Source organism: Dendrobates tinctorius, unplaced genomic scaffold (genome assembly GCF_039654945.1).
Source record: "Dendrobates tinctorius isolate UK_male_01 unplaced genomic scaffold, ASM3965494v1 ptg000158l, whole genome shotgun sequence".
Lineage (NCBI taxonomy): Eukaryota > Metazoa > Chordata > Amphibia > Anura > Dendrobatidae > Dendrobates > Dendrobates tinctorius.
In genome coordinates this window covers 41,138,012-41,153,727 of record NW_027361825.1, presented here as the reverse complement: position 1 = coordinate 41,153,727, position 15,716 = coordinate 41,138,012, and the positions used below count along the sequence as shown (strand labels likewise).

At 40.4% G+C, this 15,716-nt stretch overlaps 2 protein-coding genes across 6 annotated transcripts in view; one reads left to right on the top strand and one right to left on the bottom strand.

Moving 5' to 3' along the window:
* DMPK (DM1 protein kinase) overlaps window positions 1-9,164 on the top strand; it is an 83,927-nt gene extending 74,763 nt beyond the window's left edge. For all 3 annotated transcript variants that reach the window (XM_073549351.1, XM_073549352.1, XM_073549350.1), the window contains exon 15: window positions 1,434-9,164. In XM_073549351.1, coding sequence (XP_073405452.1) covers window positions 1,434-1,520 — 87 coding nt within the window. In that variant the 3' untranslated portion in view covers window positions 1,521-9,164. The remainder of the gene's footprint in view (window positions 1-1,433) is intronic.
* A 4,073-nt stretch (window positions 9,165-13,237) lies between these two features.
* Window positions 13,238-15,716, bottom strand: part of LOC141052127 (radial spoke head protein 6 homolog A-like) — a 29,940-nt gene continuing 27,461 nt past the window's right edge. For all 3 annotated transcript variants that reach the window (XM_073549348.1, XM_073549349.1, XM_073549347.1), the window contains exon 7: window positions 13,238-15,461. In XM_073549348.1, the coding sequence (XP_073405449.1) occupies window positions 15,227-15,461 (235 nt within the window). In that variant the 3' untranslated portion in view covers window positions 13,238-15,226. The remainder of the gene's footprint in view (window positions 15,462-15,716) is intronic.

Here is a 15,716-nt window from a genome sequence, read left to right as displayed (position 1 = left end):
GTTTTTTTTTTGCAGCTTAAGGATGGCTTGTTTCACCTGCATGGAGAGTTCCTTTGACCGCATGTTTCCTTCACAGCAAAACCTTCCAAATGCAGGCAACACACCTCAAATCAACTCCAGGCCTTTTATCTGCTTAATTGAGAATGACAAAACGAAGGGATTGCTCACACCTGTCCATGAAATAGCCTTGGAGTCAATTTTCCAATTACTTTTGGTCCCTTTAAAAACAGGGTGGCACATGTTAAAGAGCTGAAACTCCTAAACCCTTCATCCAATTTTAATGTGGATACTCTCAAATGAAAGCTGAAAGGCTGAACTTCAACTGCATCTGAATTGTTTGTTTAAAATTCATTGTGGTAATGTCTAGAACCAAAATTAGAAAAATGTTGTCTCTGTCCAAATATATATGGACCTAACTGTATGTTGTTTACTGGGGAGATCCGTCCCACAGCCTTGTGTCAGCCAGTAGATGGGGCAGGACGTGTCTCCAGACAGGGGGTATAGGTTGTATTGTCGAAAAATCTGAGACAGGTTCCATTTAAAGGTATTTTCTCATCTTATTAAATGGGTAAAAGTGTTTGAAAAACAATCAACTTTGCAAATTACTTCTTATTAAAAATCCTCTCTGTTCTCAAGAGCGGAAGGATGTTTATTTTTTTTTTTGCTTTCAGTTCATTGCCTAGATTACCGGCCACCTCTGGAGTTCATCAGTAGCTGATTTCCTGGGCAACAAGAGCAGCACTTACAAGCTCTTTCTTAAACAGCTTGTAAGCACTGTTGTGAAGCTGGCCCGATAGCTGGATGTGGCCAGCCTCAGCGCCTCTAGGCTCCTCCAATGCTGCAACGGTAAAGCTGCCTCTTATTTAAGCATCAGAGAACGCAACATTTGAGCAAGAGGCCCAATCATGCCAACAGTCCAAACTGTCAATCAATCAGGACCGCACTTTCCCCAAGGAGTAAACTCCAATCCAAGAAGATGAGAGAGCCCCTATAATTCGGACTCCCCAATCAATTTAGACTTCAGACTAAACCCCACATTAATTCTGACTCCATTCCAGGTGGCTGCCGGGAGCTAGAGGCACAGAGCAGTGAGTAAATGGAGGAGGTTCTGTAATAATTGGGTCAGTGAAGTTTTACCTAATAGAAATTACAAAGACCCCCATTTTACTACAGTAATGCAGCTTACTGATGTGGTGCAGGGGTCAGCTGTGACCTCCTTTAGCTACGCCACTATACAAATGCTTTGTAGTCTCTGACATCTCCAATTTTAACACTGGTATACGCAGTTCTTCTTATTTAATTTTTTGTTGATTTTTTTCATACTAGCTAATAACATTTAAACCTACTGTATATTTCTCAATTTTTTTTTTTTTTTTTTAATGAGAGCCGACATTTCAAAAATTGACTTATGTCTGTGTTGCTGTGTCTTACAGGTTCTTAAACCCAACTCTGGCTGGGTGGGATATCTCCTGCACCTTAGCATGTGGTCCATGAAGTGGATGGTGCCTTCACTCATCTGAGTATCATTTTGAGATTCCAGTTTCAAAGAATAAAGTAAAAGAGTGGAAAAAAATGATGTCTTAAAAACATCTGATGACCCCTAAATAGCACTGTCTCCTTATCTACCATGTGTCCTGGGCTGTATTACCCTTCAGGCTGGACAAATACGTTGCAAATGAGTTTGTATTACCTGATGGCTGCTGACCTTACCGAAACCAAAGTTTCTGTCCTAATAACTTTCATTCTGGATGGGTTTTGGCAATTGGACTGTTTTGGAGGCCATGTTTCCTTCTAGCTATAGGATATATTGATATAATTTCCATTTATGCATTGTCAGACTGGGGTTCCTCATGGTCCTCTTCCCCAAATAAGATGGTTCTGAGTACAACCTCTCTATCTTTAGAGAACATGAGCACTTATCATAAATATGTAGAATTAGTGAATTATATTCAAAAAAATGCAATGGGGCCTATTCATCAAAGATTTGAAAAGTCTTAAAATTTTTTGCGAAACAGGGAGTTGCACAACAAATGTTGTGACTTCGACGTTTCATGTCAGTTTGAATTAGCTCCTCCACAATGGGCCGAACTGGGGAGGAGGCGGGACGGGGCATGGCCATTTCCACCCCTCAAATTTAAAGTCTTAGCATTTTGTACACCAGAAATGCCATTGCCTGATTGGAGTAGCATTTCTGGTGCGGCGCATGGAGGCAAACTTACAGGGGAGATACGCCAAATTCATTAAGAGGCCTGCACCTCTTAACGAATTTATTACCATGTACTCCAGCAAGACAGTTGTGCCCTATGCCAATCCTCATGATTTGGCCCCAATATGTATTTCTCTCTGACCCATAGCAAGTGGTGGGGTAAATGTCATAAATAATATTTACTTTTGACCAAAGGCAAAAATAAAGTTCCACTTTGCTACATTTATTAAAACTTCACTTACATTTAAACACAAGATAGAAACACATAAACAAAAAAAATGGAGAAATAAATCTTTAAAGGGATACTGCCACAAATGACATTTGTGGGAGAAACCCCTTTATTGACTATTTAACCCTGCTGTTCTGTTCGGGTCCATATGACCTGAAATGAAATTTGAGACCCTGCAGATTGTGCAACCCGTGTAACCTTTTTCTGAAGAAAAAAATTAAGTTTTAATTTCACTTTTCACTTGTTTATGATCAACCATGTTCACATACAGTTTAATAATGAAATAGGTATTCAAATAAAACACTTACAGTAGCTAAAATTAACATTTTAATAGGTCGGGTCATATTGACCTGAAGCAGTACAAATGTATAGTAAATTAATAAATGCGAACAGAACAGCATTAGAGAGTGTGTGATACCGAAAACTCAAATAAAATCACTTATGCAGACAAACAGTATAGGGGACATAGCACCTATAAAAATCATACCTGTAGGACAGATTTCACTACTTTAGTTTAGCAAAAAAAAGAGTTTTATTGCATATGCAAATGAGGGGTCCTCGATGCGCCTTTGATATGGCCAAGGATTCAGTGCAGCGTTCCACCCCCTTAGTTATCATCCTCCACACTTCCCTCTAACTTGACTGACAGGAGCTCAGGAGCACACACACTTAGTGTCAGTATGGGCTCTCATCCCTCTCTTCTGTTCGCTTGCTGCACACAAAATTAAACAGTAGCAGATGGTGATGCAGACGGGAGGGAGTGATGAGAGAGCGCCTGGACTGACATTGTGGGCACGCTCATCTCCTGCAGTGTTAGTGTGCATGCACAGGGCCAGAAATTCAGGCAGTGCTCACCCTGGGCAAGCGAGACGCCAAGGGAAAGTGTATGTAGAAATAAAGTAGGGAAATCTAAACTAGAGGGATTATATTACACTGGATAAGACCCCTAAAGGACTGTATTTGAGCTTTGGGGGTGACAGACTGCCTCCAGTTTGTAATGAGTGATGGAGTACGATCTTGCTGTAAAGTCACACATCCTACATAGTGGTATGGCCTCCGTGCACAATTCCACTATCCCATTATTCATGGAGGAGGCAATTCACAGTCATAGTTTGGCAATATCATGATATCATCAGCGGAAACATGGCTACAAGTAATAAAGCGCCATGTTGCTGACATCTCTAATAACTCTTTGAACCCTCCCAGCAGTAGCCAGCCAATAAAATGGTAGAAAACGGATGATTACTTCACTCTATAATGATTGATAGGAGTGACCGCTAATGAGATCACTAATAAGATATAGAAAACTACATCTGTGCTTTAATTTTGCAAAAGCACTCTAAGAGAAAATGAAAGCTGCTTGATATTTGGCTGCTGTGGGCAACAAAGACCCCTTTTCTTGTTATAGAGTTTTCTTTCATCTCCCTACAAGTATTCAGGCCTTCACGCTTGCCGGTCTCTAAACATGCCCGTAAAGTACATTAGCATGGGTCTTTGTTGCCCATAGCAACTAATCACAGTTCAGCTTTGATTTTACCACTGCAGATTAAGAAATGAAAGCTGAGCTCTGATTGGTTGCTGTGGGTAACAATGGCTTATTAAAGTCATCTTTCAGTACAGCTGCGACATAACGGGTTCTCATTCGAGATAGGTCCCATGACAGACATAGCCTGCTCAATCTAGTGGTTTTATTAGCTTTGACCCCTCTAAGCATAGAATTGAAGGGGTTGTCCACTACTAGGGCATCCCCCTCTCAATCCAAATGTTTTCCTGACCAGTAAAAAAAGCAACCCTTATACTCACCTCCGGTGCCGTTCCTTTGATGTTTAGTTCAAAAGGTCGGCACTCTGTACTATTCTATTTTTACATACTATATCTGAGTGTCCGCCTCCATTAGGTATACGGCAGGGTGCACGTTTGCTCTGTCGGCACCATTATAGTCTATGGCCCGTCGGCACATATGCCAGAATCCCGTTTTGCGGAGGGTTCACACGTAAGCTCCGACGGGACCAACGAACGGGTGCCGGAACCCAGTGTGAAAGCACCCTAAGAAAAAGCTCTAAATAATTTTCCTATTCAATTACTTGCTGGCGCATGTTCAGATTTTTTAGCTTTTTTTTCAACCATTTCATATTTCAAAAACTCCAAGAAGAGACCTGACAGTTCTTCAGGTGTTTTCCACTATGAAGCCGCTCCCTACTTTACTATAGAAGTCAATGGAAAGGCTAAAAAAAAAAAACCTCCCGGAAATCAGCTGTTTGCTTTTTTGAGCATTGTGTAAACATTTTAGGCTTAAAAAAATGCTAGCATTTTATTCTTTGCCTTATGGATTTCAATAAACGTGAGAAAATCGCCTCCGAAAAAGCAGCTTAAAAGTATACTCAAAAAAGCCTTCATTAAAAAACAAGACCCAAAATATTTACAAGAAATGCCTAAGTTAAATATTAATAAAATGCTTCAGGAAATAGTTAAAAAAAAAACTGTTTGCAAAAAAGCTTTCGGACAAACGATTTCAGCATTTCCAACTGTTTAAACAAGTCCTTGTTTTTGAATGCCTGCATAAAAAACATAGTGTGAACATACCCTTTTCATTCTCAACTATTTAGTGTTTAAAAAGTGCCAAAAAAAAACCCCTTTAAAAAGATTAGTAATGAGAAATTCAGGTCGATTTTTTTTTTTGTTTTGTTCCTCAATTGGAATCGTGAATTTGTGAATCGGCTCATCCGTGTGTTGTAGTCCGAGTACGGACCACGATGCATTGAGTGGTCACGGGTCTCCTGACCCGGACATAACAATCTCATATATGCTCATGAGGCCTCTGAGTTGGGGTCAGGAGATCCGCAGCCGCTCTGTGAATCACGGCCTGGGACATACGGATGTGTGAATCTGGCCCTAGAGGAAAGCTTCAATTATGGCTGACTTCTGCAGGACCTTGTGGGCCCTTTATTATGTTGGTACTAGAGGATGCCTCAAACCAACTGCCTTTGTGTACACTAGGATAAGGAATAATACCTGTTCACAAAGTACCTGCCCAGCTAATCTCAGAGTTTAACTCCACTGCAGTGATAAGCTTAAATTAGTAATACTGACCTCTATATACGTCTATTCCTTCTTTTTTAGACTCCTTACAGTTTTTCTATCTGTCCTTTAGCTAACATGGTCATACAAACTTCCTCCTGCTATATAGGGGACTCCCTCTCTGTGCAACACAGACTTGTTTTAGATCCCTCCTACTACAGGTAGTAACTGTTCCACAGATTCTGACTCTTGATGGAGGGGGAAAGACCATAAGTTACGTGTTATGTGTAGACCAGGAGGGAGGTTTGGGGGAGACAGGGAAAGACTTTGATAAGACTGCCCGACAGATGGGAGTTGGAGTTCATATTAGTAGTCTGCAATAATGCGATTATCTTTATCTGCAGAATTGCATGATGTGTGATTGGTTTCACTGTCACAGTCTTAGCACAGACGCACATGAGAATACTTAAGCACAGATAGACATCACTTAGTACCGCAATGTGACCATACGTCTTATTGAGCACCGTTTCTGAGTAAAGCATCATTTCCAGCAATTTGCCATGTCTAGGAATGAATTGTGAATTTTTTATGTCTTAAAATTAGTAATCCCCCATTTCATATATGGTATACTATGATAGCTGGACATGGTAATATTGAATATCTGATGGAATAATGGAGGGAATCTCCAGTAACCCAGCACACCCTATACATGTTCCTGTTTGCACTAAATTCATATATCTCTTCCTATTATCAATATGTTGATGTATTAAAATGAACCCCCCCCATGTCAGACATTTATGTCATAGAAATTAGGTTATATAGATGTGTATTCTGCTTCTGAAAGTCCAATAGAGTGGCGGCCATGCTTGCCATCTCCTGTAGAGACTTTGGAGTTATCGAGGAACCGAGCACACACTAAATGAAAGTCATCAGGCCCCGATCCCACCACTTGATTACTGCCCGAACCATTTCTTGGGTTCACAGCAAATATGCACTGTATGCTCATTGTCATATGGCATATTCACATTGAAAAAAAATGTGACGTGTGAATACACCCTTAATACCAATGGATCGGCCATGTACAAAATGACATTCTGTGCTCATTGTCCGATCTCTTTGGTTGAGTTGCAGAAGAAAGTACTGCTGCAAAACCCAGCCTGAGTCCCTCTAGGCCCAATCTAGTCTTATTAGTTTCAGCGGGCAATGACGCTTTATTGGTAATTATCATCATTACCTATTTAGAGAACTCGCTTTGACAGCCAGGAATGCATACAAGCAAACATGACCCATTTCATCAAGGAGGCATTGTTTTTTGCCTGGCGTGTCTAATGTGGCCTCCATAAAAGGCTCCTTTTTTCATCGACTCATTAACTGAGTCTAGTTTAGTTCACTTTGAAAGCGAGTTAGTAATGACTGGGTTATGTTTGTGTATCTGGGTATTGGTGCCAACGACAATATTTCAACATGGGCGTAGATGTAGTGTTGAAGAGGTAACCGGCCATCCCTATTCCCGGTGCCTTGGGGGACCTAAGAGTTCCACTCCCTGGTATTATAAAGGCCACACGATAGGTGAGGAGGGCTGTTACCGATTTGATCAGTTCATCATATCATAGGTCATCATTGGTCAGTATCTGCCAGCTGGATCACCCAAAATGTTTACAAAATGATTTTTAGAGCCACTCAGTTAAAAAAAAAAAAAAAAAAAATTCTTCCCAAAGGTGGACCACCTTTGACAACTTTTTTTTAGCTAAACATATATTTGGGGCTAAAAAATATTTTTGCAATTGATTTTCATTAGCAAAATTTGCACCGTTTTCCAAAATTTTTTGCGAGATTTGCTGACTCTTCAAGGAGGTCTTTTCTCTTTTTGAGAACCCCCCCAGGTGAGTTGGAAGGGTGTGATCATGGAGGGATGGTCACCTCAGCATATAAATTAATATTAGTGTTCCTATTAGTAAGGTTTCATGGCTTCTGGTCCAGATGGACAATTGCATGCACCTCACAATGAAGTTCAGGGCTGGGTTTCTGGCTGATTCCCAGTAATCTGTCCTACTCAAGGATTCATTACAAGGACCAGACGTTAGTTTAGCTCGTTCCAGAGAACTTTTAAATAGAATGAGCGGTGGCAAGGGGCCCAGATTCCACGAGGTGTTTCTTTTTCTTTCCAGTCATATTCAGGCAAAGTGTATATGGGACTCTTAACTGGAGCATAGCAACCAAGGAACATCTATCGACAATAGCAGCCCCAATGTAAACTTCATTTTTACCTGTTTTATGTATGTGGCCACATATCCAATAACCAAGGAAAAAGTATATATATGTATATACAGTGCCTTGAAAAAGTATTCACACCCTGTGAATTTTTCCACGTTACACCCAAAAACCTAAATGTATCTGTACAGGTTCCCTGTACCTGTTGAAGAGCATCACCACAGAATGATGCTGCCACCACCATTTTTTACGATGGGGATTCTACTTTGGTCTCATCTGACCAGAGTACTTTTTTCCACATGCTAGTTGTGTCCTCTACATGGCATGTCGAAGAAGGTGCTCTGGTCAAATGAGGCCAAAGTGGAAGTTTTTGGGCTAAATGCAAAACGCTGTGGGTGACGGAAAACTAACACTGCACATGACCCTGAAAACACCATCCCCACCGTCAAACATTGTGGTGGAAACATCATGTTTGTGTCAATACTTTGTTGCATTTCCATGCATAAGTTGTGGGAAAATGCATGTTTATGGATCTGCTTTTATTACAGCTTTTGATACTTTTTTTAAAATGATTTTTGCAACTGATATATACCAAAAAACACAACTGCCATTACACCCGATATACGAGATATGCTTACACAGAGATATTTCTGACATAGATTTTAATGCGGAACTGCTTCAAAATCCATTTGAAAAAGTATTTGAAGCGGTTATTGATGTGGATGTTGAAACAGAAGCACTTTCATATCGACAGGAAAAAATAACAGACAAGTAAGAGAGGTCATATCTGCAATCATAGTGTTTTTTTTTTTTCAATACATAGTCGCACCTTCGCCGTCTATGGAAATTATAGGAATGTTTGAATATTTATAAATGAGAGTTATGAAGTTGGGGATCTGGGCCATTATACAAATACTGGCGATACCCCCCCTTCCCCTTTAAGACTGAAAGCACAAGTTTGGAAATGGAGCTGGGGACATGGCTATGATGTAACGTCTTCATTCATTTTGGATTTTTTAAATTAATGCACTGTATTTTTTTCCTTGACTGCCATCTTTGCTTACTCAGAAAAGCATTCAGAGTTTCCTCACTGCATGCTGACATGTATTGTACCTGAGAATGTACGACCCACGTTGCAAATCACCAAACCTGATCCCTGAGAATTTAGTTTACATGATATTAATGAATCGCTGCCATGTTCGGTGATCGCTATGCACACGAGTGTTTTATTTTTTTATATCTATATAAATGTATATATACCTGTTTATATATAGATATATATAGATATATAGGAAATTCAGATGTAATATATTTTATTTATGTTTTGCTACTACCCAGGGTTTGTATATATGCATATTGTATATATGACTGTATATATTTGGAAGGAAGCAAACATTTGTGTGTATAGTAAGTAAGGATCAATGTACAAGAGTTGCTCTTAGATGTTTGTATTTATATATAGTGTGAATTTGCCTGGTGAATAAAGTGAAATATAATGTTTCTCAAGTGTGTCCTCCAGTTTTTGTCCCCCATAAAATTTAGGAGACATTAAAGATGGACTGGAGTGTTGCAGTTCCCCATGTGAAAATCAGGGGGTATCTTTGAGCTACCCATATAATTACTGTATGATAGGGGTGTTCTACACCTTATACAGTTGTAATATTAATTATTAAAGGGGTTGTCCACAACTCGGATGACCACTTCTCATTCTGAGTGTTTGCCCCTGTAAAATAAACACACCTATACTCACCTCTGGTACCGGCGCTGTTAAAGCGGTGTCAGCGCTTGCGACCTCACACGAGCCCTGTACCCAATCAGGGCTGGCTTCCTTGTAACCACCTTTGGACATATTGAACATCATCAGGAAGCCAGGGCTGCAGCTGCTTTCTGTCTTCTTTTTGGTGTTCTATACATTCGAAGGAGGGGTCAGTGATGTCAGCGCCTACTGGGCGCAGGGTTCGCATGACGTCACAACCTCACTTGAGCCCTGGGAGTGCAAGTGCTGACCGGTGCCGGCAAAGGAGATGAGTATAGGTGTTTTTTTTTAAAGGGGGAAAATACTCAGATTGAGAAGGGGATGTTTGGGTGGTGGACAACCCCTTTAAACACCTCATTGCAAATTTGGTTCACTAGCTAAATGTAAAATACTTAATAAACCAATAAAACAACAATGTAAATAGCTCAACACAACTAACTTAACAAGGTGTTTCTGCAAATTCATCACAAAATGTCGCTTTTATTGACTACGGCAGTTTTAGAATTACAGTATTTACCCCTTCATGACAAGCATCGTTTTACTTATTAGAGCCCCTAATAAGAATGGTTTTTAACAGGGAGAAATGCAAAGTACTACATCTGGGCAATAAAAATGAAAAAAGCATATATAGAATGGGAGGAATAGGGCTAGGTGACAGCACATGTGAAAAAGACTTGGGTATACTAATAGATCACAGACTGAATATGAGTCAACAGTGTGATGCAGCAGCAAAAAAGGCAAATGCAATTCTAGGATGTATTAACAGAAGCATACAGTCTAGATCACGTGAAGTCATTATTTCCCTCTACTCCTCTTTGGTCAGACCTCATCTGGAATATTGTGTCCAGTTTTGGGCACCACATTTTAAAAAAGACATCAACAAACTGGAGCAAGTTCAGAAAAGAGCGACCAGAATGGTGACCGGTCTGCAAACCCTGTCTTATGAGGAAAGGTTGCAGGATTTGGGAATGTTTAGTTTGCAAAAGAGAAGACTGAGAGGAGACTTAATAGCTGTCTACAAATATCTAAAGGGCTGTCACATTGTAGAAGGATCAACTTTATTCTCATTTGCACAAGGAAAGACTAGAAGCAATGGGATGAAGCTGAATGGGAGGAGACACAGATTAGATATTAGAAAAAACTTTTTGACAGTTAGAGTGATCAATGAGTGGAACAGGCTGCCACGAGAAGTGGTGAGTTCTCCTTCAATGGAAGTCTTCAAACAGAGGCTGGACAGACATCTAACTGGGTGATTTAGCGAATCCTGCTTTGAGCAGGGGGTTGGACCAGATGGCCCAGGAGGTCCCTTCCAACTCTACGATTCTATGATTCTATGAAACCCTCTGGCTGTTATGACCTGCGGCTAACATGACGTATAGCTAGACAGCAGCTTCTAGCAGTGTTTCTTCTAAGTCTTAGCCCATTATTAATGGACAATGGTTTCAAATCCAATAATATTCTTGCATTTTTTGCAACCAATGGGGTTCATGTCAGGTGATTGTGACGGCCACACCAGAATCTTCAAGGACTTCTTCTGAAACCAAACCTTGGTGGATTTTGAGGAATACCTGAAATCATTATCCAGTTGGAAAGTCCAATGACGCCCAATCTCCAGCTCTTACAGAAGTGATTACGTTGTCTCCTAGGATTTCCTGATGCTTGAATGAATCCATCTTGCTCTTTACACATTGGGCGTTTCCAGTGTCAGAGGAAGGAAAGCAGATTCTTAGCATCACTGAGCCACTAACATGCTTCACTGTAGGCATTAATGAACTAGCACCATACTTCACTGTAGGCATCACCAAGCCTCTGCTATGCTTTGCTGTAGACATTACTGAGCCACCTTAAAGCTTCACTATAGACCATCACCAAGCCATTGCTTCACTTTTAAGAAACATCAAGCCACTGCTATGCTTTACTATAGGCTGAGTGTTCTTTTCAGTGTAAGCTTCATTCTTCCTCCTATAGCCGTACAGCTGATTTATAGCCAAAAAATTCCAGGCTTATTTCCTCGCTCCATGCCTTATTTTTATGGTTCTGAACACATTGCAGCTGTCTTTGCTTGTGCATTTTCGTCTTGGATTTTGAGCATAGAAACCTTTGGCGATTAGTATGCACCTTACTATACAAACTAAAACCTCAGTATCTTCTGCCACCAAATCTTGCTGCAGGTCTTTTGCAGTCACTTGAGGGTTTATGACCCTTGACCCTGATGGCAGCTTCATCTTACTGCCACGTCCAGGAGTTCCTATAATTTTAAGCTTGTGAACTTTGCTTCCAACTGTATCTCTAGGAACATTCAATGCACTTGCATCTTTTTGTATAATTTTCATTGTTTGTACAAAGCATTTATTTCTTCCCCTATGTTTATGATCTACTCTATTGACAACCCAAGAATATTAGTGAACTGGAGGCCATTGCCCATGAGGAATGAGCTAAGGTTCCCCAGTAACACTGCCAGAAGCTGCTGTCTGGCTATGTATAATTTTAGCAGCAGATCATAACAGCCAGAGAAGCAGCAAGTCATAACAGCCACAGGGGCTATACTAAGTACTAGAGATGTTTTAAGGGGTGAGTAATTCAGTCTTGAATCTTGCAGCCAGGATCATATTCCTCACCAATCATTATACCGATGTCTCTACCTTGTCCCACTCATTACACTGGCTGCCCATCCACTCCAGAATCCAATACAAACTTATTACCCTCACCCACAAAACACTCCATGGCTCAGCACCACCCTACATCTCCTCCCTTGTCTCAGCCTACCAGTCTACCCATGACCTCCATTCTGCTAATGACCTGAGGTTAACATCCTCAATAATCAGAACCTTCCACTCCCGTCTCCAAGACTTTTCACGTGCTGCGCCAATTCTTTGGAATGCACTACCCCGGTTAATACGATTAATGCCCAATCCCCACAGTTTTAAGCGTGCCCTAAAAATGCATTTTTTCAGACTGGCCTACCGCCTCAACGCATTAACGTAACTATCCCTGTTGGCCCATTCAAAATTTTTTTACCATAATCAAGTACCTCGTATTATGTTCTCACATGCTTTATGCATTTAATTTATTATTATTATACATTTATATAGCGCCATTTATTCCATGGCGCTTTACAGGGAAAAGGGGAAATAGACAAGTACAATAAACATGTGTAAGACAAGGGACACACAAGTACATAAGGAGAGGGGACCCTGCCCGCGAGGGCTCACAGTCTACAGGGATGGGTGAGGATACACTAGGAAAGGGTAATAGCCCTCTGTGTCTTTATTATTACACACTTGGGCTGATAACCGGTTCATGCAGCATTACATGATCGCCTGATTCTTACACTATGGCTGGTCCGAACAAGGAAAGCAACTGTTACCACCCACCTTTCATGTCTCCCCTTTTTCCTCATAGATTGTAAGCTTGCGAGCAGGGCCCTCATTCCTCTTGGTATCTGTTATGATCTATGTGATGATTGTTATGCTGTAATGTCTATTGTCTGTACAAGTCCCCTCTGAAATGTAAAGTGCTGCGGAATATGTTGGCGCTATAGAAATAAAATGTATTATTCTTCTTCAGTAAAAGTGTCATTCTGAGCTGACTTTGGAGAAACCACTTGTTACAGTAGATGTGTTGAGCAGTTTACATTGTTCTTGACTCTTTTATTACAAGCAGCAGAAAGTTTGTAAATGTTCCTAATACACCTAATTGTCAATGGGGGATGAATTATTTTGATTGCAACTGAACAGTTGACATGAATAAATAGATCTACTCTGGCATAGACAGATTTTTTGTGTATGATATTGGCTTTTAGCCCATAATCACAAAATTGACAAATCCACTTATCTATAGTGTTTATTATTTTTCCCCATCACAGATAACATTTATGTGATCGTTTACCTCATTCAAGATTTTAAAAAAAGCAACATTTTTTCCAATATGAGTTATAAATACGTGTTTTATCTATTGTGAAAGAAAAATTGGGGTGTAGCTAAAGGAAGTAGGGGAAGGAGAGTCAGAGGCAGCAGCTGCACCCTACGCTGGGGTCTACATGGCCCAAATGCCATAAATAAAAACATGCAGAAGCCAAAATATGCTTAAGGTCACGGTCACACTATCAGTATTTGGTCAGTATTTTACCTCAGTATGTGTAAGCCAAAACCAGGAGTGGGTGATAAATACAGAAGTGGTGATGTGTTTCTATTATACTTTTCCTCTGATTGTTCCACTCCTGATTTTGATTTACAGATACTGAGGTAAAATGCTGATAGTGTGACCATGACCTAAAACCTGGCCCCTCTGTATTCTGCACATCACATTCCCTGGATACATCACCTCAGCATAGTGCAATAGCACCACCTACTGGCCAAAAATACTATTTGCATTCAAAAGCTTTAGTAGATGCACCCTATTGCCCTGAATAGACAGGCGGGCACTAAAGAAGAATGCTATACTCAAAACTATTCTCTTCTACATTAGGACATGAATGAACATCCTAGAAATGGGTCCAGGACGCAGCTCCCTCCACAAGCGGCTGTTCCTAATAGCTGGGGGCAGAGTCCAATTAATCAAAATATAGAATTAATTAAAAATAAAAATGCCACCTCACCTCCCTAAAAAAAAATGCAATAAGAAGCAACTGAAGCATGGTATGTATACAAAATCAGTATCAATAAAAATGTCAGCTCACAGCGAAAACTACAAACCCTCACTCCCCACATGCAGAAAAATAAAAATGTTACGGGTGTCGGAAAATGGTGACACAAATCAAAACTTTTTTTTTTTTTTACAATATTCTGAATGTTTTTTCATCCCTGAAATGTAAAAAAAAATCCATGCATGATTACTATCGACATAATGGACCTGGACAAAAATGAATGGAGTCATTGAAAATTTCAACTCGTCCTGCAAGAAAAAGAGACCCTCGTTCACCCCTGATGATGGAAAAATAAAATAGTTATATAGTTATGGCTTTTGGAAGAAAGCTGGGAAAAAAAATAAACAAATTCTCTTGTTCTTAAAGAGAATCCGTCATCATGTACTTGCCCACCTGAGTCAGCATAACAGAGACCCTGATACCAGTGATGTGTCACTTACTGGGCTACTTGCTGTAGTTTTGATAAAACTTCTGTTTTCTCTGCTTCAGATCTAGCAGTTCCCTGCTTGCAGTATATAGTATAAGCAATCAGATGATCACAAGTTAAAATTCCATGGAGGGACTAAATTATGTTAAAAAAAAAAAAAAAAAGTTTTAAAAAATATATATTCAAAAAAGCTGCTGTGCTCTGTATAACCCCGCTCACATCACTGATTAGCATCTATCTGTGCACACTGTGCATAGGCAGAAAGCTACCAAGCTGGAGGCTTGTAGAATTTCTAGAGCTGCATTCATAATTCTGCTGTCTTCAGAGGTGAACTCTCTAATCATTTACTGTTGATGTAAATCTGATGTCTGGACAAAGTTTGCTATGGAGATTTGAGTTCTCCTGTGAGCTTATTTACACCAATACAGTGAACTAACGTAGGTGAAAGTAACTCACCCCCTGTATAAGGAGAGCTCAAATCAAGTGTATTGGGTGTATTTGCCCACAAGCTTGCTGACAGTTTCCAATAACAACCAGCAGAATTGTGAGTGCAGCTCTGGTGTATATCACAGGCTGTAACTCCTGACAATAACATGATAAGTAATGCAACATATTTACAATGTAGGGGTATATTGTCCCAATATGTAATGTACATCACCCCTGGAATAACAAGATACAGTCAAAATAAGAACTTTAATCTACGCAACTGAAAGAAATACAAATAGATTCTTTTCTCAATCGTCATCCTCTTCTTCTTCCTCTTCTTCCTCCTCCTCCGCCTCCTCTGCAGCAGCCGCCGCCTCTTCCTGTGCAGCCTTCAGAGCCTGTTCCTCCTCGACTGTGGGGTCCACTCCCTCGCTAATTTCTGGCCCGCTTGGATACTCTAGTTGGGGTGGAGGAGGTGCAGGGGGGCTGTATCCTTCAGGACTGTACTTCATGCCCCACCCAAAGTAGATGTTTTCAAATTTCCTGGGAATGAACCAAAATCAGGGTGAAACGTGACATTGAAAAATGAATAGTGACCTCATACGGGGATTTCACTACATTTTATTAGCTTAAAAAGAGTCCAATAGTTTTCCTAAAATTAAAGAAAAAATAGATCCTTTCTTACTGGACCCCTATGGCACCTTCATACTCTTGCCGGTGTTTTCAACCTGGCTTCCTCTACTGGAAGGGGGGCATCAGTTACCAGTGCAACCAATCAGCAGCTACCCGATTGGCAGC